The sequence below is a fragment of the Rhipicephalus sanguineus genome, chromosome 10, assembly GCF_013339695.2.
Source record: "Rhipicephalus sanguineus isolate Rsan-2018 chromosome 10, BIME_Rsan_1.4, whole genome shotgun sequence".
Taxonomy (NCBI): Eukaryota; Metazoa; Arthropoda; class Arachnida; order Ixodida; family Ixodidae; genus Rhipicephalus; species Rhipicephalus sanguineus.
This window is the reverse complement of record NC_051185.1, coordinates 20,520,641-20,548,372: the sequence shown is the minus strand read 5'-3', so window position 1 is coordinate 20,548,372 and position 27,732 is coordinate 20,520,641. Positions and strand designations below refer to the sequence as shown.

Sequence of the window (27,732 nt, the reverse complement as noted above, 5' to 3'; positions counted from 1 at the left end):
CTTACCTACCGCACGCCGATTCGCCCATGCGTTCGGCTGCTGGCGTTCCGCGAACCGAGACAAATACTTCACGCACAACTTCCACTTACCGTACACACACCACTTCTATTACATATAACACCCAGCTGAACAGCAAGCATGGTGCGCAAGTCAGGTATGCGTCATCGATCAGTCGAAGGACGCAATGCTGAGTGTTCTCGATGTTCGATAATGTTCTCGAATGCGCTATGAAGTGAACCTGAACACCGACTGCAAAGATAGCGCAAAAGAGTCAACATTCACCAAGTGTCGAAGTAAATGGCATCTCGCACGGTCATTGCGCTAATGCAACTATGTCTACAGCTCCGGACCTTGCGAACACACCCGGCCGTGAAACGAAAAGAGACCGATGAAGCCACGAAGAGAGTTCGCGAGCACATGGCAACATTCGCCGCACGTTTCATTAGCTACACCACTTACCGCGCAGTCAATGACTCGAAATCACTTCTGATATCCTTTTGAAGAAACACACACACATTGCAGTTACGCCGAGCGTAACACGGCATCGAGGCGAAAAGATCGGTCACTTCTCAACACACACTACCAACGCGCCGGACGGTCCGGAAGGGAAATGGCCGCCGCCGCTCAATGTTGCCCGCGTGCAGCCTACCTTTGCGGTACTCTGAAATTTTCCAGTGACTCTACCACCACCACCACCACCACCACCACCGGATTGAACTCCGCCATAAGATACTTCGCATCTAAAAAGAAGATACTCACTTTCCGAACACTGGATTAAGTTGCTTTGACACGTAGTTTTCCTTATCGCTGTTCCTCTTGCTTCCCAGGTTGATGACAATGTAGGGATCCGCTTTGCCATTCATGTCCGCTGGATGCAAATCGGTCGCCTTGGGTAGGAAGTTTTGATAAATTGCATTACCCATTTGTATACATTTTTCTTTTAACATGTAGTGATCGGCGATTGGAACGTGATGCTTGGAGCGCGTGGCTGCTGGCAGTGAGCGTGACGGTGAGGGCGACAGTGGTCGTGACGTATGGTGACTGTATCCGGTAAACAGTCGTTCACTCTGTGGTTCTCGGTGGCGCCGGCGGAGCGCTGCAGTCCTTCGTGGAGCACGCCCACCAACTCCAGCCACTTCGCGCGACGCGGCACGTGAGCGCAGTGTTTTCAAGCCGTGGTAAGCAGCGCTCCGCTGGCACCATCGAGGACCACGGACTGAACGATTGTCTACCGGATGCAGTCACCATGTGTCACGAATGCTGTCACACTCACCGTCATCTCAACGCCAGCAGCCGCACGCTTCGAGTATCGCGTTCCAATGTTTGCTCTTCAAGCAAAAAGCAACTAATCAATTCAGGGTTCGCGCAATTTACCGATAGTTCTGTTTCCTTGCTAGCTACGCTAGCAAAAGTGACAGTTGTAATCATTTTGCGGCTTATTAGTTTTTTGTTATTATTATGATGCCCGGGGGCTCTGCCGGGCATTACAAAGTGTGATGGATAGACCATACGAGGGGCTGTGCAGAACTGTGTCAAGAAACAGGAAATCAACCGTCATTTTCATTAGACAACAGAACAGAAGCACAAAACTGAATCATTTTAACACAGTTGGTATGTTCTGCTCTTTTAAAGCAATAAAACATGATAGGGCTAGGTAGCCAAAAACGTGCTATCGTCAAAAAAGCATCGAATAAATTGAAAGAGTTCATACCCTACGTTTATACGTTAGGTATACAATTGTGTATTGCGTAACAAATTGGATTGGTCTAGCTAAGTTACAAAACGTAGGTTCCGCGGAATAGGCACAATAATTTAATGCGAAGGTAATGCAAAAAATTCATGCAAAGTTAATGTCATGCAAAGGAATTTCACTTGCTTTATACCAAAAATTCGATGATATTTTCTGAATAACTTGTGACGACGAGGATGATGATGATTAACTGAATCACGTGGTATAGGGGACCCGTGTAATCTGCATATTTGCTCTAGCAGGTGTATCTACAAATCAGACAATTAACTCTCTCTCTATGAGTTCAGCGATGGGGGCAGCTCGCATCACTATATTCCTCCACTCTGGATTTGTTATCTTCAATCTGTGACCGTATTTACTCCAATCTAATCCGATGTTTTATTTTTTGAAAAAAAAAAAACGATCTGCGAAAGGGAGGGGGGGTCGGCTTAGATTCGAGTACAATGATTAAATTTTTTTTTCTGGCCTTGCGAATTTTGGGGGTCGGCTTAGAATCGGGGCCGGCCTAGATTCGAATAAATACGGTACGTCCGAGTTGAAAGAAAATAAAGGTTTGGCAAAGCTCACGAAAGTGTCATAAAAGCTCTCCTATCCTCCGACTTTTTACTAACGATAGATTTTAGGGATTGATTGCGGCCGCTCACCTTGACGACGTAGACCCTGATAAGAACGTGTATGGGATCGTTACTGGGCAGTCCCTGGAACAGCCCGTACGTCGGATCGGCGCCCGTTATCGTGTAGTCCTGGATGTCCTTGGGCAGTGGGAACCGGTAGACTTGTAGGGAACCCTTATCATGATAATGAAGAAGAAGAATTAGATATATCAGACAGTTTAAGCATTGTTTTCGGTGAGTGGGCCCACTCAGTCACATGCACTGCATCAAGTACGAAGACTTAAAAACGATATTGTGACAATAAAACGGCGTTCGAATGAACATCTTAGGTAAAACAAAATTGCGCCGCGATTTTCCTTGGTAAACTGTCGCACGAGTCAGTGGCGTAGGCAGAAATTTTTTTCGCAGGTGGGGGGGGGGGGGGGGACACCTCCTTGCTCCGACATCGGGTCTGGGCAGATAAGTGCGGTCGAGTGTCATTTTGTGCTGTGTATCCCATGGGGAACAAATTTCGGGGGTGGGGGGCATGGGCCAGTTGTCCCCCCCCCCCCCCCCCCCTGGCTATGCCACTGGCAGGAGTGAAACATTTGATACTCATACCATGCACCGTCAACCGTGGCCGACAGTAGTTAACATTGGAAAACCCCAACACTAGGCAGCATTAGGAAGACAGTTTGGCAACATTACTGCAGGCCACTACTAACAGTTAGGCAACGTTTGGCGGTGAAAGAGAACCTTAATTAGTGTGAATATTGTGTTTCGAGGGGCCGTTCACTATTTTACAACAGTTCGTGACAACTTCTTACGGAACACTTCTTTGAAAATAATTAATATTCTAGCTTTTATTTTGTGTACTTTATAGTTTATATGATAATTTGTCACACCTTACTTCACTAGCACGCTTTTCACAGGTTTAGCCCTCACAATGATGTTTCTGCGAAACCGTAAACTGGTTTTGAAACAGCAGCACACAGTGTCATACAGTGATATATCTGGAGTTTTACCTGCCAAACCACGATATGATTATGAGGCACGCCGTAGTGGAGGGCTCCGGAAATTTCGACCATCTGGTGTTATTTAACGTGCACTGACATCGCCCAGTACACGGGCGTTTAGATTTTAGCCTGTACCGAAATGAGACCGCCGCAGCCGCGACCTTCGGGTCCGCTTTACCACCGCGTAAGATTCGTATAAGCGGATTCGTATAAAGCTAGATTGCTCAAAACCATTCTTAGCAAGAAACGGTGTTAGGGAAAAACTCCCTATGCATGTCAATAAACGAGACAAAAGGAATTATCGACACTCTGGGTTGACACATCCGCCACGGTGGTCTTGTGGTTATGGTGTTCGACTGCTTACACGAACGTCGTGCGATCTAATAGCGGCCATGGCAGCCTCATTTCGATGGAGACGAAATTCTTGAGGTCTGTGTACTTAGATTTAGGTGCATGTTAACGAACACCGGATGATCAAATTTTCTGGAGCCCTCCTCTACGGCGTCCCTCATAATCATATCGTGGTTTTGGGACATAAAACTCGAACAACTATTATTATTACTCTGGATTGACGATACCTTGAATAGGCCGACGACCCTGTTCTGGTCGTCCAGATCATCGCCACTTCGCTTGCCACGGTACAGCTCAAACGTGTGCAGCCACTCTCGGAAGCCATTGAACTCGGGAACGTTCTCTAGTTCCGTTGGGTAGATCTGGAAAGATGAGTCAGATAACCACAAGTTAAGAATGTTTAAATGATGCCCATGGTCATACTGGATGTTGATAGCCAATGATTGCTACGTAGACCTCGCCCAAACATAAAGAAGTCACATTATTTGAACATTAACGGAACCAAACATTAGCAACATCTTTCTATCTGGTCAGTGTTGTAATCAGCTTTCATTTCTCGTACCTAAGCAGGCGCATAGCTAGAATATTTAATTAAATCGTTGGTTAAGGCGCGAGCACAGAAGATTGTTTCCAGTGTTGTGAGGAAGTCGAACCAACACTTCTTTTCCGCACCATATGCTGCCTAAATTAATTTTCTAGATCACTGCGGTTGGAATTTGTAGAAAGGTTAGGACACTGGGCAAGAATGCCTCCATATTACAAAATCTTGGAAGCGCACATACTCCAGTGTTTCAGTTTTGTAAACAGGTTTGTAAACAGCAGTACGTCAAGCATAAAGACAGAAAGGAAATGCACTACAAGAAGCAACGCAGCTTTACTTTGTGCAGTATTAAAGATATTTTTTTAATTATCCACTGCAATGTGCCCTTCTTGTGCTGAATTTGACAACGCGTGCGTATAATGTAGCCTAGTCAACTCAGATTTTACAACCCAACCCAGCGTGTATTTGGTCTCACCTTGATTAGTCCGTCCTGGGCTATGCGGCCCCTCTGCGTCTTGGGCGACAGACGCTGGGCGAACCGGACGGCGCTCGAAGCACCCTTGAAGGTTTTCTTCTTCTTTTCCGTACTGTCCTTGTGGTGGCTCAACTCTAGTCGCTCCAGTTCTTTCTCCATTTTCCGCATATCTTTTGCGCTTAGTTGACTCTCTGGGTAATGGAAATGCAAGGTGACTCAAATCTACGTGGAGTTACGTTATCGTTATAGAAAGCTGAGCTAGCTGGTAGGGATTCGTGACAAATGATGGCATGCGTGCAGACATGGACCCGAGAGAAAAGCCAGGACAACACGAACGCCGTGTTCTGTTCTGTTGACTTCTTTCATGTGTCCGCGTTTGCAAGCATATCATCGTTTATTATGGAGTACTGCTGATTGGGTGAGTTGGCGGATCATGTTCTTGTATTGCTGTAGCGAAGCACAGTTCTAGCATGGAGGAAAAGGGACATAAGCAAGGAAGCAAAGAGACAGGCACAAGGATGAGCACTAAAGTCATGCTCAACTTCATGCTCAAACTTTTGCTGAAACTCAGCTGCGCTATAGCAATACAAGCTCTGGGGAAGACAAATTAGCTTTATGGTGGTATTATTCTACTTGCGGGAGCATATGTAAATCTACCCTCCCGCGTCCCTTCGCCAAGGTGATCCGTGAACGGAAAATGGCGAGTGGTTGTTTCCTGGTGTACTGTATTTGTTCCGATATATTGGCGCTAGTTAGCAATGGCTGATGCCGGCTTAATGCTGGCTTAGTGACTATATACAGCGGGCTTCAAACAGTAGGCTTGAGACGTAGTCGTGCGCACTTAATTTTCGAGTTTATATTTCGTGAGGACTAGATTTTTATTATAGCTTTCATGTCTTACTAGGGAACTTTTTTTTTTTGCGGTGCTAGCTGGCAAGAATTTTTTTTACCCTGACCGAGAAGTGGTCAAGCGAAATCCCGATTTAGTTCTCATGAAATGCTCCGCGTTAAACGGTCCCTGTTTCTCTAAATACGTTTCTCATTTCTAGGCACACACTACGCAAATCTCTTGGAGCAATGGTTACACGTTCAATTCAATGTCTTTATTTTCTTGACAAGTCAAGAGGCAGGCGAGGCCTAAAGGCTTATGTGCCTCACAAAGGTCCCCACCCCTACATACACTTCAGTCAACTATGAATATTTTCTTTTAGAGCATATTGTTCTTATAAGTTATGTTTGAGGAGTAGTGTGTATTTATTTATTATGAATACCCTCAAGCACCGTAGGGGAGTCAGCTACACACAAAACGCAATTCAAATATAGACCAAATCAGGTGAAGGCGGCATTATTGTATGCATTCTTTTATGTTACAGAAACACTGAGAAACATTAATTACACAAATTGTAATACATGTAATTAGCTATATAAACGAAAAGATGGCACGGCACTAAACAAAAGTGCCCAGTTAAACGATAAGAACCGAAGGCGTACTATGTGAATACATTTTATGTTTATGCATATGAGCACGATTGTATGAAAAAAAGAAAAATCAGGCATCTGTGTCTAAAGAAAGCACCGAGTCGAATAGCGATTTCCGTATAACCAAGACAAGATAGACAATCATTTAAACTGCATATATCTGATACGCGCATACACAATCGATAAATATTTATATAACACTCACAACATATCTGCTCGTAAAGCACCGAAATATGGACGCACAATGTTCTGTGGTCTCTAAACTCAACCTATACACACGTAATGATCGCGCAAATCTTTATACCATATAGAACAAAGTCTAATGCATTACATCACCTGGCCTGCCACATCATGTAGGTGACATTATGTATTCCCGACAGTTTTGCTATTAACGCTTTCACTTGCCTCCGTCACTGGACATGTCGTAGTTGTCGTCACCGGGCCTCAGGTTGTTGCCCGGTAGTCCGTTATGATCGCTGGAGTCCTGAAAGGGGTGATTTTATAATTAAAATGGTGCAAATAGAACAAGAAGTAGTTGAACAGGTTTAGTGCATACTAAGAGACTGTCGCAGTGATACAGTGGAATCCCGCTGATACGTTTCTCACGGGAACCGGAAGATAAAACGTATTATGCAGAAAATCGTATTTACCAAGAAGGCTAAAAAGAGGAGCAAAATATGAATTTTCGTATTCGTACATATTTTTTTTTCATATGAAATGTTTCACTGGTACGAAATAGAATGAAATGCTTCACTAGATGGGCACGGTGCATCGCCTGGCGTATAATCATCATCATTGGACGCAATGGCCGGACCTGGCAGCGATCTTTTCGCCGCTAAACCCGACGCTGCTGCGGCTTCAGCGGCTCTGCAACGTGCAGATGTGGCTTGTTTGGAACGCGTTTTGAGCTAGTATACCGAAGAATAGCGCATGATTTCTGTATATATATATATATATAGATATATATATATATATATATATATATATATATAATATATCGGTCGAAATCCACTTTCGCGGTCGTATTATTCAATTTTGGGCATATATGTGATCGCATTACACCCATGAAAATGCCTTATTTCCACGGTACCTTGGCCGGAAGCAAAAGGAAAAACGTATTAGGCCGAAAAACATATATACGTATAATAAAGAATCGTATCAACGAGATTCCACTCTATATGGTTCAGGTAGCTCCTTAATCCTATAACTTTGATGATAACAGTAATGGTAATAATGGCAACCGTTTATTTGCACCAGTGAAATTGTGGTCAGAGGGGAAAGGTTAAGAAAGAGTTCGCAGTGTTGCCGAAAGTGAAAACCTCTGAGAGCAAACTTTCAAGCCCGGCTCGAGGCCTGTCTATAAACAACAATTATCTCAAAAACCACAATAATAACGTTAGCGTATTTTGTATGCGTAATACAAAAGACTGTTTGACGAAAATGATGCAAAAGCAAGTTCGAAGCAGACACTGTGAAGTCGCGGCAAATTCGGCAGCTCTGTAGTTGTAGCTCTGTATTGCTGTGAGTGCTAATTACAGCAATGTTTTATCGGTGCCTTATCTAAGTTGAGAAGTTTATTAAGTGTGAAAAAGCGGCATGAAGAGTATGACAAGTCCCCATGACCCAAAAAATAAGTTTAAAAACGTGAAAGACAGTCGTACCGACATTTCAATTTAAACAGCACCCCAACTCCGTCCCGCTCCCTAAGTAAGGCAAAAAAGTTTGAATTAAAAAACGAGTAAGGAGCAATCGATTACAACAGAAAGGTGAAGCCAGCTTCTCGAAGAAATAAGCACAACTTCTGAGGCAATGCTAGTAAGGCCCTTCCACTCAGTTGGTGCGCAGATTCATCTAATGTAGACTACAGGCTACAAGTAATAGAATACAGACGCAAAGACGTCACAAAGACGTCATAAAGACCTCACGGAGACGTCAAGAAGACGTCATGAAGATTTGATGCAGGGTATACGCCTGAGCCTCTTAACAGCAGGTACTTGCTCACCTTGGCGGCTTGCTCTACAGAGGCGAAGTACCGGCTCCACCAGTCCCGGTTCTCCTCGTCGTGTCCGGGGTCCTCTGTCGCCATCTTCTTCTTTCTCTTGTTCGCCTCGCTTTTCATCTCTTTCTTGCTCTTGAAACCCTGTAGGAATGAACGAAGACAAGTCTCATGACTTAGGATCCCAGCCCCGAACACCGCGATTTCGCCATCAATAACTAAAGTCCAATCAGTAATAACTTAAGGCTTCTCCTAGCGATCTCCTAAAATTCCTTGTCTTGCATCTTTGGATGTCGTCACGCTACTCTGAGGTTCCTAACTATCTCACAAAATTAGTTCTCAGCCATCTCCTAGAGCTGTTTCTCTCAGAGGACCCTCCTTCCGTTTGTCCAACACGCCACCAGTGATATGTCCCATGGCTTGTACTCCTAAACTTATTATTTTCAAATATGTTCCATTTCGTACATAGCTGGCAATTATGTTCAAGCTATTCTACTAGCGCGACCGTAGATGTTTCACTTTGCGTGATGAGCAGTTAAATTAAACTAAATCTAACGTTACCTAACCAAACCTAAATGTAACGCTTGAGTAACGTTGCGTGACCTAAACTTAACCTAACCTATACCCAGCCCAGTTTTTTTTATCGTGCGACCCTTTTATTAACATTAATTTCACGACTATAACTTGTGGACCATCCCGGTACGCCAGATTAGATATTATTTGTGTATATATCGGCGGTTGTGGTATCCTGACGTGTTACGCCCTGCAAATGGCAGTGTCCGCTTATCACATAAATATGTCGCTGCCCAGTTTCGGCGCAAAAAATAGGTGCTTGAGTATTAGACACATTACGCGCAACATTATGTCCATCTTTGCGACATCAGTGTGAAAGTAATGTTACGTAAACTCGCATTATCTTCGCCAGTGCTATTATTTTATATGACTAGCCCCCATCTGGACTCTCCCCTTCCTTCCACTAGGTGTCATGTGGCAAAGCTTGGTTCTTCAACGTCACTGAAACGTTACACCTGATAAAACGGACACGTTGAAAATTGACGCTTTTCTGCTAGCAAGTGTGAGCAGCGATAGAAATTTCTCTAACCTTCGCTGCATTTCTTTCTATGCAGGGTATGGAGTTTGAAAGTACATCTGTCCATAGTTTCTATATGATCCGCACTGCGTATGTTTTCTACCCCATCACAATTTTTTAAAACCTTACTCGGTTACTGATAGAAACGTCTATAGATCCCTAATATTTTTTTAAACGTGAACTTTACCGTATAGGCACACAAATGGGAAATCGTTCACAAAAAGCCAGGTCAACCAGGTTAACCATTTTCTCTTCGTTATGAACATTCATAAGTCGAGGAACACTTACGTAGTCCAGTGTTATCAACGTTTCCTTTGCCGACAGTATGTTGGAATCAGCTTCGACATCTACCAGGACACCATCTTCTGAAAAAGAAAGACAAGAAAACGAGCAGGATTTTTTCGTTGCGTAAAGCGGCAAAACACTTGAAAGGCCTTGCAACTTTCGACTAACACATTGGAAAGAAATTAAAATGAGTACACCAACACAGTAAGATGACAACGTTGTTGTTCTTGTTGATGTTCAATGCCTTCGAGCTGCTTGCAACTCCTCGTGATACCACGAATAAATTAATGCCACTGATAATTACTTCCTTCAAGTTCTTTGAGCTCACCTAGACGCTTTTTCTTTAGCTTCCAAAGTACCATTTAACCACCTGATGCGTAGGCGTACTCGTTTCGGCAATCGGTAATATCAAGTACTCACAGGGTCCCTTTCGCATTCGCCTAAGATGACTCTAAGGCGAAAACCATCGTACAAAACAGTGGGCCACATCTTGATGCAGTTAGATTCATAAGGGGCGTGTAATCCTATTTGGTGCATTCACATGCTTTCAGAGAACCCTGCGAAATGGTTGATGCATGGTTCATGCATAGTGAACACATACTCCAGCCCAGCTATGACTGCATCTGTTTCACTGCAGGCCACTTGGTTAAAGCATCGCATGATGTCTCTTCTCGTTCTGGTGCCGCATGATTTCTGTGCAATAGCATTAACGCAAAGTCAAGACCAAGGTGCCTCACCGATGTGCAGCGAAGATGAGGTCTGCGAGGCGCTCCTATTTCGGTGGTCCCTGGAAGAGGAGCGGGGCCGGAAGAGGAACTTGTGCAGGGAGTTGACCACGTGCGTGCCCACCAGGGTGAAGCGCCCGAAGCTGCGACAGTCGATGACTCGGATCGTCAGCGGCGGGCAGTACGTCTCTTGGTCCGGCAGCGCCTAAGGAGGACGCCGCCACCAAATTAAGGCTCAAAATTGTAATTTCACTCATTTTGCATAATCAAACACTCACACTGATGCTGCAGGCCTGCGGAAATATCTGAAGAGGTTATAAGCCTGAAGAAAGCCACGGGCCTGCGGCATAAGTGGCGGCTGCCATGTTACGTGCATGTTGCCCGTGTCGCCGTACCTTGACGAGTGCCTTGTTTATGCATACTTCACTCAAGCACTCCTCTAACAATAAACAATTCCACAATCAATGGGGTAATAACGTATATACTCGCATGTTTTAAAGGGAAGCTTTTCTATGTCTCACTGATTTGTCTGTGAGCGTCCAAAATGCACTGCAGGAAAGCCAACCTAAACAAGGAAGTATCTGCTCATCTGCGCGCACAAATGGAACTATCTGCGCATCAGCGCACGCAATAGAACAATGGCGTACGACATACGTATCGTAGAACACTACGGTTTACATTCGCAGTTAATTGTACCGATAAGAATAATGGTAACTGCCACGCCACGCTAAATAGACGAACTGTTCATATATGCATTGCAATACGCGCGTCACGCAATGCCTTCCCGGCCGTCGCTATCGGTAGGCCGTGGGCGTAGCGTACGGCCGAAGAAAAGGCTACCGTACGTGGACATAAGCGCGATCGTGTCCGCAGCTAGATCATGCTAGATCACTATTCATGCTACTTCATGCCGGAAGGCTACTCAGTTGAAACTGAAGACGCTACAGAGAGCCATGACACAACACCATTCCTGCATTGATCTCACGTTTGCAAGCAGGCTGTGTCACGTTACGATGGCAGAGCCTCTGAACGTCTACCACAGCGATCACAAGGCAATACTGTGTAAGTGTAGAGTCATCCGTGGAAGTGTGAACGTTTGCGTATAATCAAAGGCTGCATGGTCTAAAATAAAAGCTATGCAACTTAACGAAATGTGCCTTCATTCAATTTCCACGTTAAAAAAATACAATCTTAAACAGGCAATCAAACCACATATGCGTCGCATCGGGCCGCTCAGCATTTCTTAAGTTCTTTGTGTGGTCGTTAGCTATGGACTTTTGACTTTGATTCAGTCTGCATCGGAGAAAGCTTCGCATTCAACCATCTTTCCTTAAGAAAGATGGCTTTAATTTTTTGTTCCACTGCCTCTGCTGCATGAATACCAATCACAGAAACTTTGATAATTATAATAAGAGCAAGTCTAGCTAATTCGTAGAGATCTATGAAAGAACTAGGGGTGTGCGAATATCAAAATTTTCGAATACGAATCGAATACGAATATCCACCTTCGAATATCGAATCGAATATCGAATATCAAAGGAAAAATGCCTCCACAGTAACAATATTTCATTTAACAGGTAGCTATTTGAAAAAAAAAACATTATCAGCCTGACTGGCAACACAACATACACTGCTATCTCCAGAACACAATGTCCAGGCTAGCACAATGCACATCACAACACAAGCAAATATCACGGCACAATGAAAGTAATGACTACATGTTATCATGAAGAAATATGAGTTGCTCCACATGATCAGGCAGCAGGCGCTCCCTCGTAACAGAGACACCCCCCCCCCCCCCTGCCACTGTAAAGGCACGCTCACTTGGAACAGAAGTGGCTGGTATAGGGAGTTACATAGGGCAAAGCTTTGCCAGACTGGGGTATCTGAACAGTCCGCCACCAGTCACGTGGGTCACTGTCTTCTTCAGAAGTGGTCCCGCATAGTGAACGAGTGGTAGTGCGGCACGTTACGGCCGCATAATATTGAAAATGTACGGTTACATGATCGCCAACAGCGCTGCACGTCGGAGATGCACCAGCAATAAATCATACGTATTGGGGCGCTTGTCGCAGGCAGATATCGTGCCTCCGTGTACTTACGATGTTTATCGCTCCTCTCGGCAACGTTTTTAGCGATACGAACGCAGCAGAAATGTGGAAGACGAGTTATTTTATGCATGATAATCGAACCGCATATTCGAATTTTTCGAATATTCGAAGTTATCGAATATTCAAAACTTTTCGAATACACGATTTTCGAATCGAATACGAATATTTCGAATGTAATATTCGACGAATATTCGAAACTTTCGAATATTCGCACACCCCTAGAAAGAACGCTAGCGTGCAGACAGAGACGCGACGCAAGACAAGACAACATGACTGCTGTACTGTTATCGTATCAGGTGACGGTGTGCGTACCACGTCCAGGAACTTGACGGGCGTGGAGAAGTTCGGGTTCTTCTTGCAGTTGAGGATGACGGACGACTGGAGCACGTGACCACCGCACTCGACGTCCACGCGAGGGTGGTCCACGCTCATCAGATGCACGCGCTTCAACTCGCGCAGGCCCCAGAACAGCACCTGCGGAATCCGATATATTAGCCACAACTGAAGTCACATATCAACATGAACACTTTAAGGCTACAGCTCAGAAATGTCTAGGAGAAGACAGCTACGCGTCTTCTGAGAAAAGACGGCTAAGCGACGTCTGAATCTAGCCGTAAATTCTCCTATTCCGTACTTTTCTAAAATATCTGTTTCCTTCAACATAACTACACAGCCTAGGTTCACTTCAGGAAGACGAATATGATACCAATGCGAAAGTGTTGTTTAACAGAACAATCATATTAATTTTGTCCTATTGTTAGCGTCATACATAGTGCAATAGCGCAAAAACACAGGGACACAGGCAAGAGAGACGATACAGGCGCTAACTTTCAACTGACGTTTATTTTTTCAGAAACACACATATATACATACAAACAAACAACTGGTCATGCGCGTTCGCCTTCGTGAACACCATTCTTCGTTGAAATGCAGGCCAAGTAGCCACCTGTCCCTTCACTGCGCAGAATGCAAATGTACCCCGTGTTTTGATGACACAACCATATTATTTCAGAACGGCGACCAAACAGCTAGAGAGGTAGCCGAAGCGTTTTTAATTTCACGGTTCAAAGATAAGTGCATAAGCCACCCATCTTTATCCCTGTCGGATAAGGAAATAGATTTGCTGGTATCAGGGCTGTGACTGGGAAAGTGAAAAATTTTTTTGTCTTTTTAAATTTTTTTGTTTTTGCTGTCGGACGGAGTCACTGCGCATGACCAGTTGTTTGTTCGTATGTATATATGTGTGTTTCTGAAAAAAAAAATAAACGTCATTTGAAAGTTAGCGCCTGTATCGTCTCTCGCCTGTGTCCCTGTGTTTTTGCGCTATTGCACTATGAATTCGTACCAACTAGCTCGGCTTTCCGTACTAGCGTCATACGTCCTTCCATTCGTTCTTCATTTACCTGCACTACCTAACTTCCGATACGACAAATCCGGGTGTACGCTCGTGACCTTAAGCTCTTCTCTCTTCCATTACCGGAATTAAGATCCTCTCGTTCACAACCTCCCCTCTGCGTGTACGTGTTCACAACCTCTGGTGTAAACGTAATCATAGTTCGTTACAGAAAAAGCGGGTGAAAGAAGCCCACGAATGCATGGCCTCTAAAATAAAAGTTCAGAATAACGGACTTGACCATTGGATGGGGAATGAATAAATGTGACGAAGGAGACATGGCGTCAACCAGAACACGAGTCTATTCTAAGTGTCCTCATCTTCCTCCTCTTCAATTCTCCCATTCACTCGTGAACCGTCATATAAAAGCGATTTTTCTATTATAATAGTGGGCGCGCCATACTGGCCAACAGTTCTCCATTACCCGATAGTGGCCATTCTTCAGTCAGCGCTAGCCAATACTTCCAAGCAGCCATTTAAAATGAGACAGTGCTGATAGTATTCGAGTAAATGTGGTAGTCCGCAATAATGGCGATTCGGTTACCGTCGTTGCCATCACCGTAATTATAACACTTTACCGAATGTGCGTAAAAGAATCCCACAAAGCCATCGTCTTCAAAATGAGCATCAGCTATCACTAATGAAGATGTTTGTTTATTTACAAACATGCACCGTCTCAACAGTGTCCTGTTCTGAGTCGAATCCGAAGGTCTACATTGTATTTTTGTAGGTTATAAACTTGTCGCGCATGCTTACGGATCACGTACCTCTATTCTGTATGTGGATAAGGTCGGTCGTATCCCTTTCGGTACAGGGTACACCGGACCCCGTTCACCGGATCGGAACACGTTCTCTTTCGGCATCGGAAGTTCCGGCATGTCATACTTTTCTTCTTGAGGCGAGAACTGAAAAGAAAAATGCACGACCGATGCATTGAACGTTGTGCGCTACTTATTTTTAAAGGTTAATCATTTAACCATAGGTTAATCATAGATTAACCATTTCGACACGCAAAATTTGGCCTCTTGGTTAAGGTCGCGTTAATAACGACCAGCGCCTTGAGATTATTTGCGTAACGACTGCCCATTTTATGGGGCTATACTGATAAATTAACCTGAGGAGCCCTCAGAAATATTATCTAAAAACAGAAGGAGGGCAGCTTTAAGTTAAATCCTCGCAGTGGAGTCTATTCCAAGAAGTAGAGCTGTTAGATCGATGTAAAGTTTAACACGTTTTCTGTACTAAGAACGAGACATGAAATAGACTGTGCCCGATTATTTTAGATCCTTCTTATAAGCTTGAGTACGCAAAGCGAACAGTACAATTTATTCTGGAACTAACGCCAACTCCTACAATAAAGCTGGGATCTTCGTTGTCACATGTATAAATGCCGACGCGCCTTACCGCTGATTAGATTACCACCGGCCGACGACTGTGATTGCATCTATAAGTGCAGTACATGTATTACTAGCAATTTGACTTTTCAGTTTCGTGGGCTCAAGGTCACCCAATAAAGACTTTCGTCGTTGGTAGTCCGGCTGCGTTTTGTTCCCCGTCACGACCACATGGCAATATAACATGAAACGTATTTTATGGATGGAAGGAAAATTGGTCTTCATAGTTCGGCAGTATGCTACTGCGAAAGTGCGACTGACACCTTAACAACCGTGATAGTCCAAGCTCGAGATGTGAAACAGTCTTCCTTTATGAAGCCGTACTCACCCTGAGCAGCTCGAAAGTGGCGAGCAGCTCTCCCGCCGGCTCGGTTCCCCGGAACAGGTCATGCCATTCGAGCGATGGTGGCTGGCAGTTGACGTCGTCTTCGAACTTCACGTGAGGTCTGGCTATCGTCCTACCGATGAATTCAGACTTTCCCTGCGACCATTACAAGGAGCACGTGAGACAAACGTAGCGAAGAAGCGTGAATCAGTGTAATCAGTGGTCGTGGCTTGCCTCGTCGTTCCAGAGCACTCTTATATAAGCTAGGAGTTGCCTCTGTGTAGATGCGGGAACGACTATACCGTCAAGGACATGTGGAACAGTCCGTTGTGTGCATCTTGTGGCACCTGTGAAACACTTGAGCATTGCTGATTAAGGAATATAAATTTCCTGCATTTAAGTGCGGTTACCTCTTTCCGAGAGGTTGTTTCTCGACGCTACCAGGCCCATAGACCTCTGCTGTCTTTCATGAACCAGACGGATCTGGCCACCCCTCTGTAGTCGCTTTTTTTTCGTGCTTTTTACTTATTCTTGTCCACGTCCTCGTCATATTTTTTTTTACTTTCCTATCTTTTTTTCCCTCTTTCTCTCCTCCTATCTTCATTTCCTCTATCTCTTTCTCCCTTCCGAAAGAGTAGGCAGGTGTTGTGCCCCTCTAGGTGGCAGTTGCCAGCCTCTTCTCTCCCTCTATCCTCTGTGTCCATATGTATGGCTATCTAATAATGACAATAATAACAATAGTAATAGCAATAATTGAGACACAGACTTGTCTTACGATGCCTTTTGAACGATAACACCTCATTACCATGCTATGGGAAGCCTGCCTAAGTAGGGTTATGACAGGACTTCGTGATGGCGCACTGCCACTAGTGACTGACCACTTTGTCCTGATCGAAGATCTCGATGACAACGACGGGAGGGTCCTCCTTGATGTCCTCTTTCCTGCCGTACACCGTGACACTGGGGAAGAGCAGCATCTCGTCCCACGTGGGGCTTAGCGTCTCGTCGATCACCTGGTGGAAGACATTGCCGTGATTACAAGCCTTGACGCTGTGAACAGCGTCCCAGCCTAGTCTTTCATAGCTTAAAAAGCCAATCGCTTTTAGGACGTTTGATGTGAAGAAATATCTGTAATTCTAAACTGCAGACCGTGAATTCGTTAAAGGACATAGACATATACAGGACATAGACCTGTGCTGCACACGCAGCACAGGTCTATGTTCCGTACCGAATTTGCACTCTGTAGTTTAGCATTATGAACAAACTAGCCTAGCAATAAATAATCTTAAAATACATTCTCTGTAAATATACATTTAGGTTGTAGGCACTGTCTTTAAATTGCGAAAGCATATTTTAGAATAACCACCTCCACAAGCAATTTGCAAATGGCGGATGGTAGGCAACGTTGTCCTAACGTACCGTATATAGACGCGTTCAGTATAAACACAGAAAGCCTACCAAGAAAATTTAATCTTCACGACGCGGGAAGAGAGAGAGGTAGAATGAGAAAGAGTGGGCACAGGACACACGAAGCACAACTCATAGCTTTCGATAGGGTTCAGAGCTGGGCTAGTTGGTGACTGATCATTATACGGTATGGTGAAGTAGCGCACTTTTGACTGGTACAAAGGGGATGCGATGTGCTGCGGTAGTTATTGAGGTCTGCTCATACTTTGGCGTTCATCGCCCAATCCATGGCGTCTTGAGAGAGGGAGAGGAGGTGCATGCTGAATAAAGGCAACGAAATATAAAGAATTTGTGAATGAATGAGTGGCGATGACACCGTACCATGGTTGTCTGACTCTGGTCTCCAAATACGACTCTCGCGAAAGGATCTGAGAGTCCGGAGGAGTCCGATCCAATGAGTGAGCGTGCCTGGTACATGTGCGCCCGCAGCTCGAAAGTGGACTTTTCTGCGGTAGAGAAAGAGAGAAAGCATTTTGTTTGCACATGTCAGAGAGTATAGGTTATCGGGGTAGGGGAAACGGAAACAGAGCTTTAACATGAAAATTCTAATTAGCCATCTTTCTTTTTCCATCAGTCTTCTTCTCTTGGCAATTTCGTCGTGGCCGGAACATCAGAAGCAGTTCATAACTCGTCGAAGCTAGATTCTGTACTATAGTAAAGAATATAGTATATACATACAGTACATGCAGTAAATACTGTATAGTAAATAAGTACACTTAACTGATTCACATCGAACCTTTTCGCTTGCCAAGGCGTTACACCCATGGTCATCAGAAGTCCAACCTTCCAAAGCAATGGAAACACTTCAAGGCTACCTTCAAGACGCTTACATTTGCGATGAATACTAACTCGACTACACCATGTGTGTGTGTCTGTACCTGTGAAGACCGGAAATTCGCAGACTTTTTACAGCGGAAACTTCGATAACACATTTTTCTTACTTAACGCAAGAATTTGTCTTGTAACAACTTATATCTGGAATATTCAGCCAGTGAAAATTTAATGTTATCTCAATAAAATGTTGTGTTCATTAACATAACATTAATATTATGTGTCCATATGCGTCCAGATAGCATTAAATGTGTCCATTTATTATTATCTCAGTAAAAGAGACAATTTGATAACGCTTCTATTATTGTGAATATACCCTACGATACGTGCAAAGGTGTATTACCCACATCGCTTAGTAGACATGGTAGGCCCAAGGCAGTGAGTCCCCAACCCTCAGAATACCCTAATCCTCAAAAATCAGGGTTGGGGATTCGCAATTCTGAATTTTTATTTCAAAAACGTCTTGTTTCTAAATTGCAATGTGTCCTTACTGCCCGTGCTCTCGCATACAGCTTGTGCACGCACTGCTATCTCAACAAAGTTTTGTGCGCAACGTTCAGCGAGTGAATGATATCAAAAGCAGCAGTTCCCTCAAGTACATTGTTTCAGATGTACTGGTGGGCCAGTCGGTTAAGGATGGTGGGGCGTGGCGGCACACGTCGACAACAATGACTACACAGAACATACAGACGCCAGCGTTTATGTTCCTGTATGCTCTTATTAGTTGTCCTTGTTTACCAAAGTGCGCTGCCATTATCCCTTCAAGTACATTCAAAGGCTCCTTTTGGACTATCTGTAATGGTGTAGGAAGGAACGCCGGGTTCTTTTTTTTTTTTTTTATTTTATTCATATACCCTAAGGGCCCATGGGGGCATTACATAGGGGGGGGGTAGTTACAATGCTGTAGGGCTATGTTTACAAAGGAAATATTTACGCAGAACATGAAAAAAAAGGAAAATCCAAAAATCACAAGAAGTCTAGACACGAACAAAACATGGTAATACAATGTAGCACTCAGTAAGGCATGAAACAAGGTATGCAATAATACAGGTAATATTGGAACTAAACTAAACAAAAGATAGTATAAAATTTTACTCTTCGATATTCCACATCTCCTTTAATTTGCTAACAAATGTGTCGTGATCGCGCACACTTACAACATCGCTTGGTAGTTTATTCCAATGATAAATTGCAAGAAACAGTGGTGAGTCACGAAGGAAGTTAGTACGCGCAAACATGGGTTGTATTTTGTATGCATGATCCAGGCGTGGAAAAATGCGATGAGCTGGTTTAATCTGTGACTGTAAGAACGATGAATCACTGAAATAAAGTCTGTGGAAATGAGACAGTAGTGCGATAAGCCTACGCTTTTCTAGTGCAGGTAATTTCAATGACGTTTTAATTGCTGTTATGCTATAGAACCGTGAATATTTTCCGGTGATAAAGCGGGCTGCCTTGTTTTGGATGGCCTCAAGTTTATGAATTAGGTATTGCTGGTTAGGATTCCAAATAAGGGCGGCGTATTCCATTTTTGAGCGAACTAAAGTTATGTATGCGAGAAGTTTGGTGGACTGGTTGGCAGAGTGTAAGTTACGTTTAATGAATCCTAGGGCTCTTGAAGCCTTACTAGTTATTACATCAACATGAGCATTCCATGAGAGGTTTTCTGTAAGATGGACGCCTAAGTATTTTATTTTGGACACGTTTTCAACTACCATATTGTTAATCATGTAGGAATGTAGCTCGGGGCTGGTAGTTCTCGTAAATTGAATGCACTTCGTTTTTGAGACATTAACTTCCATTTGCCATTGATAGCACCAGCGGGTGATTTGGTTAATGTCAGACTGCAGTGCACTGACATCGGTATGGTTAGTAATTTGTCTGTAAATGACACAATCATCTGCAAAAAGTCTGATTGGGGATGACAGGTGGTTACCTATATCGTTGACGTAAATTAGGAATAAGATTGGCCCGAGCACGGTACCTTGCGGAACACCTGATTTTACCTTTATTAACGGAGAGAAAGTACTATTAACAAAAACAGACTGGTAGCGATCAGACAAGAAATTAGCAATCCAATTAGAGATCTTAGGGTTGATGTTCAGGGCGCTGAGTTTCATATTTAGGCGGTTATGGGGGACCTTGTCAAAGGCTTTGGCAAAGTCTATAAATAGAGCATCAATGACTGCTTTATTGTGTATGGCTTCGTGAATATCGGTTATTAGTTCAAACAGTTGAGTTTCGCATGAGCGGCCACGCTGGAAACCATGCTGACTTGGTAAGAAGAAGTTGTTAGAGGTTAGATATGTCATAATTGCAGATGATATAATGTGCTCTAAAAGTTTACACGGTATGCTTGTTAGGGAAATTGGTCTATAGTTACAAAGCATAGAGGGGTCACCTGATTTAAAAATAGGAGTTATGTGGGCAATTTTCCAGGCATCTGGTACGCTTCCGTTATCAATTGATTGCTGAAAAACAGCTGCTAGAATGTGAGAAATAACAGGCTTTGTTATTTTTAGCATTTTGGTGCAGATGCCGTCCGGGCCGGGTGCCGAATTATTTGGGAGCCTTTCAATAGCGCGTTCAATACCTTGGTACGAAATATTTAAATCGTCCATGACCGACTCGAGAGTCATGAAGCTAAGGTCCGACGGAATGGGATTTTCATCTGTGAATACGGAACCAAAAAAATCATTTAGTTCCGTTGCAACGCGTGATGGGGAAAGAAGTACACCGTCTTTGGAAATGGACACTTGGGATGACGAAGAAGGTTTGGGGTTAATTACCTTCCAGAATTTTTTAGTATTTTCTCTTAAAAGCGTTGTTATATCATTGTTAAAGAACTTATCTTTGGCTGCTTCTATTTCAACCTTACATTGCTTAGATTGTTCACGGTAACGTTCCCAATCACTATCAGACCCTGACTGTTTTGCTTTCGAGTAACGTCGTTTTTTTTTATTTATGGAACGTTTGACATGCAAGTTGAACCATGCGCTCTGGGTTGACGATGTTACTTCAATTTTAGGGATAAACTTGTCTTTTAGTTCAGTCAGCTGCTTCTGTACGAGATGCCAGTTTTCACTAGTTGTGCGCAGCGACAAGGTGCGCAGAAATTCCAATGAAAAGGATGACAGCTGATTCATAATCATATCAACATTTGCCCGCGCGTAGTTGTAGATTACTTTCTTTGGCTTTTCTGGCTTTTTGTTTTCCAATGTATATTCGCAATGAAGCACATTGTGATCACTAATATTGTCTAAAACATTAACAAGTACATGATCAGGCTCGGTAGTAAATACAAGATCTAAGATAGCATCACCACGTGTCGGCAGAGAAACCATTTGTGTCAAATTGAACATGGCTAGCACATCGAGAAATTCCTGACCGTCAGTCCTTCTTGCACTACCTTCGGGTGTACACGTCCGCCAATTTATGCCTGGATGATTAAAATCACCCGCCAAAAATATAGGGGACCGTGGATAACTACATTGTATGTGGCTGAGCGAATCATTCAGTTTTTCATTGAAGTCGGCTGGAGAGTTTGGCGGACGGTAACACACTCCGACAGCACAGGTTACAAATGATGATAACTGTAGCGCGACCCACAAAATTTCAATGTTAGCTTCTGTTTCAATTATGTGAGCGTGGAAGCTGTTTTTTACAGCGACTAACACACCGCCGCCTCGAGAGACCGTTCTATCTTTCCTAAAGACTAAAAAATTATTCGACAGCGATAGTTCAAAGTTAGCCACATCGGGGGACAGCCATGTCTCTGTTCCAAGCACGATGTCGGCAGAGCAGCCCTCGATAAACGAACACAAGTGGTCCTGTTTGTGGAAAAGGCTTCGGAAGTTCGACACAATCAAAGATAAGGTTCTATTTTTGCAATGCTGTTTGGGTCACGTAGTTGAGGCAGGTGCGTCCCGCCTTGAAAGTGGGACAATCTTATCGTTCGAGTTGTTATAGGTGTACACTTTGTTCCCCAACAACAGTTTATCGAACCGTAATCTGTATTTTCGTTAGGTTTACGCTCAGCACGTGCGAAGTCCCGAAGCCTTTTCCTTATTAGTTGAATTCGTGGTGAGAAGTCTTCTTCTATCCAAACAGGTGGAGACGCAAGATTTTTAAGTTTTGATGCATTTCGCAAGATGTTGATTTTGTCCTTAAAATTCAAGAATTTTACAATGATTGGGCGATTCTTACCGGGTGTTTGCTGACCTATTCTGTGTGCACGTTCAAGTTCGCCAATATTAACGCCAAGGTTACACAAAACGAACTCGCTTATAAGTTTCTCTGTGTCGTCCCATTTTTCACCTCCTTGTTCCGGCATACCTTTGAATATCAGATTATTTCGTCTCAGCCGATTGCTTAGATCGTCGACTACCATACTGGCTTGCTCAAATTGTCTTGAGCCGGTACTTTGGAGATGAGTTTTCACTTCTTCAAGAACTGGACCGAGAGCCGGCACGTCGGAGCTCTTGAGGTCAGCTTTCACTTCATCTAGTGCTGATGTTAGAACAGCAACACCTTCCCGAAGGCTGTCTATTTCTTTCGGTAGCCTGTCAAGACTCGACATTCGTCTTTTTACATCTGTGATGCCTGCTTGCATATCCTTTAGCTTACTTGTTACATCTCTTTGAAATTTCTCGTTTGAAGACGCCAACTCTTTGACGAAGGTTAGTAGTTGATCTACCTTATCCGGTCCTGGATTGGTCTCAACATCTCCAGCGCGAACAATGAGTTGCGACAGGCAGAACAGGACAACAACTAGCCGACCAACCACCCTAAAGAACGGCAGATTGTTGCCGGCCGGAGCCAAACGGGCGAATGTGTTCGAACATGTCGTCTTAACCCTGTGAAACAACCGATTCGAACACGGTACGTACATAAATCAATACCCATGTCTAGTTACAGAGTGATCACTTGGTGGGATTTGCGACCAAAAAGCACAAGGCTAAATCGGTTACATGACTCAGACTCACCTAAAAGAAGCGAGCACACTTTGTCAGCATCAGTTGCCTTGGCCGCAAATCCCACTGGCTGGTAGTTAGCGCGGCTTCTTATAGGCGAGAGGCTTGAGGGCGCTCCAGTAGGCGATAGAAGCACCGCTGGGGTGATGGCGATGAGCGGCGCTGATCGTCTGCGCAGGGAGGCGATCGGGACCTTGCCACGGGCCGGGAGCACGTGTGGACTGGTCACTTCGTAATCGTCTGGAAGCGTCAATATCAGCGGAAAGCCGATCTTTCCTCAAGGATTCCGGTGCCTAAAAGAAGCGAGCACACTTTGTCAGCATCAGTTGCTTGGCCGCAAATCCCACTGGCTGGTAGTTAGCGCGGCTTCTTATAGGCGAGAGGCTTGAGGGCGCTCCAGTAGGCGATAGAAGCACCGCTGGGGTGATGGCGATGAGCGGCGCTGATCGTCTGCGCAGGGAGGCGATCGGGACCTTGCCACGGGCCGGGAGCACGTGTGGACTGGTCACTTCGTAATCGTCTGGAAGCGTCAATATCAGCGGAAAGCCGATCTTTCCTCAAGGATTCCGGTGCCTAAAAGAAGCGAGCACACTTTGTCAGCATCAGTTGCTTGGCCGCAAATCCCCAGGACATTCACAGGATTCACAGGACATTACACTCTTATCGAGCAAAGAAACTTGCGGAGAAAGGAAAACCAATTAAAGCGCCCTTTGCATTGTTTATTTACGACTGCCCTTGATCTATATCGCTTCAGAGATGCGTTGTTTCGTCTCTTCTCTCGGGGCATGTTAGCCTTAAGCTAGCAAAACCACTGACGCGCAAAGAGTCGGTAAAATCAACGGCCCGCTGAGCACCGCAGCAACATACGCAGAAACCATTTGCACAGTGAGAGCTTTTGTCCATTTGAGGCATGTTAAAGTTAAGGTCAGAGCTCTAATTGTGTGCAGCACAGTACAACCTATACGGCCGTTCTGGTCCAGACGAAAGAAAGAAGTGGAGATACCCAAACATTTCATGAAGCCGGCCACGCAGACTCTCTTGAAGTGTCCTTGCGCGTCTGCAGGACAGCTGCAGTTTACGGGCCTACAGCGCATGTGCGTAACCAGGGGGCATTCATAAAAAGCGCATATACTTTTCTTTCAAATGCCAACACCCTGTTGGCATATCATATTTTTTGTGTCCTGTCTGACGCCCCATGGAAACTACGTAAAAGAAACTAGTCATTTCCCGCTGGCCTAATATTGTGGCATTCATAGTTAAGAAATGTGTATATGCGCCATTATCACTCGTTGGCTATTGCTTAAGTACGCTGCTGATAAGGGGATCGTGCATTCGATCCCAGTCTCTATGTGTGCAATGCAATAACGCATGTTTGCCGTAGAGTGTGTCTCCGCGTTAAATACATCTACGCGGTCAAAATTATTTCAGTGCTCTTCACTACAGCGTCTTTCATAGCCCATACTGTATACTTGAATTGAATTGAACAGATTTTATTGGCGGTCTATAAATCTTTACGATAAAATATTTCGGGACAGGAATGATTTGCTACAAAAATATGTTAAGTAACACTTTACGGATAGTATACCACTTTACGGATGGTATACCACACTTTACTGATGGCATAACACTTTACGGGTGCTATACTTTACGGATGCTAAAAAACACTTTACGGATGGTATACCACGAAAGGTAATGCACGTATGGTCGTTGACAAAATCTCATGATGCTGCCGAAGCGCCGTGTAACTTCCCCGCGCTCTAAGGACAAAACCATAAGCACGGCTGCACCGAATTACCCGGCAACGCGGCGCAATGTGTTTTTGCGTGAAGTGCTGTTCAACGAGTAAGCGGCGTGCACTGACCCGTGTAATGAAGTTGCGATGGCGGCCCCTTGTCAATGTCCTCGACGTCCTTGACGTAGCCCTCGGGCAATCCCTTGAGTACACAATGCTTGTGCTTGGTGGTGCCCAGCCAGAGATGCATGCGCAGCTTGGCTTGAACCATCCAGCGTGCGCTCTGGCTCACTTTCTTCCCAGGCTGAAAGCAGGCAATGCGGCAGCAGCGAAGGAAACACGAGGTGAACTACTTATCTCGTGGCACTGGATAGGGAATCTAGCAAGGAAATGGGAGAATCTAGGTTCTCCTTATTTACATTGAACGCGTGTGGTTTTGTTATACGGGACGATAGCGTTGCTTTACAGCGAGGGTTAGCCTGACTTCTGTACTACGTGAGGGAAAGGCTGCCTCGTGAGGTTGTATAGCAGTTAGTTTTCTTGGAAAGAAAGCGGACAATACGCAAGAAAGCATCGTGCGATAGGCGTGCGGACGGGGAAGGGGATGAGGTGGGCTGGGTGTGTATACAGTTTAGTATAGGCCGATAACGATGCGTGTCATCATGTGTCCCAAACATGTCTTGAATTAACTTCTCGAAATCTATTCGCAACTCGTAAAGAATGCACCGCAAGCACGTTTACTTACTACACATTTAAGAAATATCGTGATATATGGGAACTCCTCAATGTCTGTTAAGAAGATTAATTGCACAATGAAATTATGTTGTGGGTAAAAGTTCTTTTACGTTACTGCTTTCTGAGTTGAAACGGCAGGCAGTATTTTATTCTTAATCAAGTTGTAGTACACGGCAGCAACATCACAAATCTCACGAAGGCAATTAGCCTTTCGTTGGTTTCTCTGCTGGCTCATTAAATGTAATTTTGTTTCCCAGTCTCAGTTTGACAATCATTTTTGAGCACTGGTGCTGTACACCCAGTGCTTGTAAAGTAGTTATTCCCACCAGCGAGAAAGCGCGCCTTCATTTAAACACGATAAAAACATGTTTTTTTTTTTTTTTTTTGCTGTCGAGATACGTATTCAAAAGCAGCAACACATGAAGCTATAAGCAGGTAGCTTTTAACAGGCTAGCAATACGCAAAGCAGCAGCCAGTCCAATGCGAGCCGCGACGTTCCAATTAAGGCGTACACGAAAGCACGTACTTGTGCTCACGGTCACAAAGCTCGGGACAGTGTAATAACTGCACTTTTATTGCTTTGCTTTCAATATGCCCCCCAAAATATGCACACACAGGGAAAGCTATAATAAACAGTGAATAAAACAAACAAAAGTGTGAAAAGAAAGAATGATAGAAAGACTCCAGACATGTGCTCGTGCAGCGTTAATCCACCTCGAAGTCACGATATTTCTGCTTTTTTTCCGACACTGTATCTTCACTGCTCATCGATTCAGCAATTTTTTCCGCAGCAGTACGTGGTTACGAGAACAGCACACACCTCTCGCGCACATCTGATCTATTAACCTAACCTCACTTACGTAACTAAACCTAAGTAGATATGCTGTCGATTCAGCGGCAGCTTCTGAATCAATAATTGTCACATAAAACTGATCTTTTCAACATAAAGCAGTGCACGCTTACTTAGCCTAAGTCTGTACTGATGTCCCATAATTGTTTGACCAACGCAGGCCACAAACATTCCCGTATAGGACCTCAAATAAGCCAAGACTGTGTCGATTTTGTCAAAGGAAACTCTATTCTGGAAATGAAATCTTTCATATTTAGTGTTGGCAGCTGACGCAAGCGGTGACGCTTCTTTCTTTGCTTTATTTTACTTTCCTAATTAGTTTCCTCCCATTATTCCTCGCATGTTGACTAGTGTACGCCTTGTAGTCATCGCAATAAATTGTAAGTTCGTAGTCAAATAAGCGTTCCGTTAGGTGTGCTGTTGTGCCTTGTTCATGGTACTTTGAAGGGGTGTACTATCAACTAGCTTACTTGCGCGATAGCTAGCAGCGGTATATTAGCGGTGCGCATTAGGAAGCTATGTAAGGATAGCGATAGGATAACAAGTTGTTAAAAAGGCAGCGGCAAAAAGAAATGTTTCATATCTATGTGCAGGTTGTCTTCTACATGTGCCGGGTCAAGCAAGAGCGGATAATGCAGTGTGCATGGGTTCACTCTAAAAGCGTGCGGATGCTGGCTAAGCTAGGTGAGTGATCGTACCTTGAAATAGCTATAATCGTCGCCGATGCCTTTGTCCTAAACAGAAAGATTGGTTTTGAAAAAATGAGAACAAGGTAAAGGACACCTCAATACACATATTTGCTCCTTCCACTTATATTACAGATATAATAGAAAAAAGTGCAGACAATATTATAATGCCAAGCATTTTATGCGGGAAGTAATCTGGAGTTTATGACGCATTTCTGGGTCAGTAGGAAAAAAAAAGTTCTGAACAAAATTTGGCTTAAAAAGATCCAGTGGTGTCAAGTAGGGCATACCAACGATCATATACGGTTATAATCAAGACTAAATTCACGTTAGAGCATTGATTACTTTTTCAAAAGAAAGTATAGCTTGTGTGAGGTCTGCTGTATTTACATGCCTAATACGAAGACTGGCTAATATTAGCTAATGGTCATCCAGTGGTAGCTCATGTTGGATATTACTGGCTAACTGGTGACCACTGTTGGCTACTGTAGGCAATCTGTTCTGATAAAAATGTAAAGTTAATGCCACAACAATGTAATGAATCAATACACGTGCACTACTACGACTCTGCCTAACTTCATAAAATGCCTCGCACATTACAATAGTTTCAATAACAAAATTTTTACCGCTAATAGTTCTTTTTTACTTACTAAAGTCGAACGCCGTTTCACATAAGAATATTGCGTGGAATTGTGAGTCTTACATTTCGTGAATATATGCGGAAAGCTGTTCCATTGATTAGGTTGAAAATATTTGCAGACATTTTCTACATATAAAGCGATTATGGTGGAAAGAGATAACGAGTGTAAGCATCCAAATTCACAATCTTTCATTTTCCTTTGTTTTTCAAACAACGGTAATATCTTCAAATGTGACAAATCTCTTCCAATATTTCTTGCCAAAATTTCAGTAACGCTATCTTGGTTTTTTCGTA

At 43.9% G+C, this 27,732-nt stretch overlaps 1 protein-coding gene across 1 annotated transcript in view; it reads right to left on the bottom strand.

Moving 5' to 3' along the window:
• Positions 1-27,732, bottom strand: part of LOC119372391 (otoferlin) — a 132,804-nt gene that overhangs the window by 34,509 nt on the left and 70,563 nt on the right. Inside the window, exons 9-23 of the mRNA XM_049419902.1 lie at positions 26,811-26,846; positions 24,657-24,831; positions 17,313-17,437; positions 16,403-16,537; positions 15,528-15,680; positions 14,573-14,710; positions 12,725-12,886; positions 10,314-10,506; positions 9,580-9,656; positions 8,208-8,345; positions 6,611-6,689; positions 4,727-4,917; positions 3,938-4,072; positions 2,395-2,538; positions 760-887 (exon numbers count right to left, since the gene is read on the bottom strand). Of these exons, the coding sequence (XP_049275859.1) occupies positions 760-887; positions 2,395-2,538; positions 3,938-4,072; positions 4,727-4,917; positions 6,611-6,689; positions 8,208-8,345; positions 9,580-9,656; positions 10,314-10,506; positions 12,725-12,886; positions 14,573-14,710; positions 15,528-15,680; positions 16,403-16,537; positions 17,313-17,437; positions 24,657-24,831; positions 26,811-26,846 (2,009 nt within the window). The remainder of the gene's footprint in view (positions 1-759; positions 888-2,394; positions 2,539-3,937; positions 4,073-4,726; positions 4,918-6,610; positions 6,690-8,207; positions 8,346-9,579; positions 9,657-10,313; positions 10,507-12,724; positions 12,887-14,572; positions 14,711-15,527; positions 15,681-16,402; positions 16,538-17,312; positions 17,438-24,656; positions 24,832-26,810; positions 26,847-27,732) is intronic.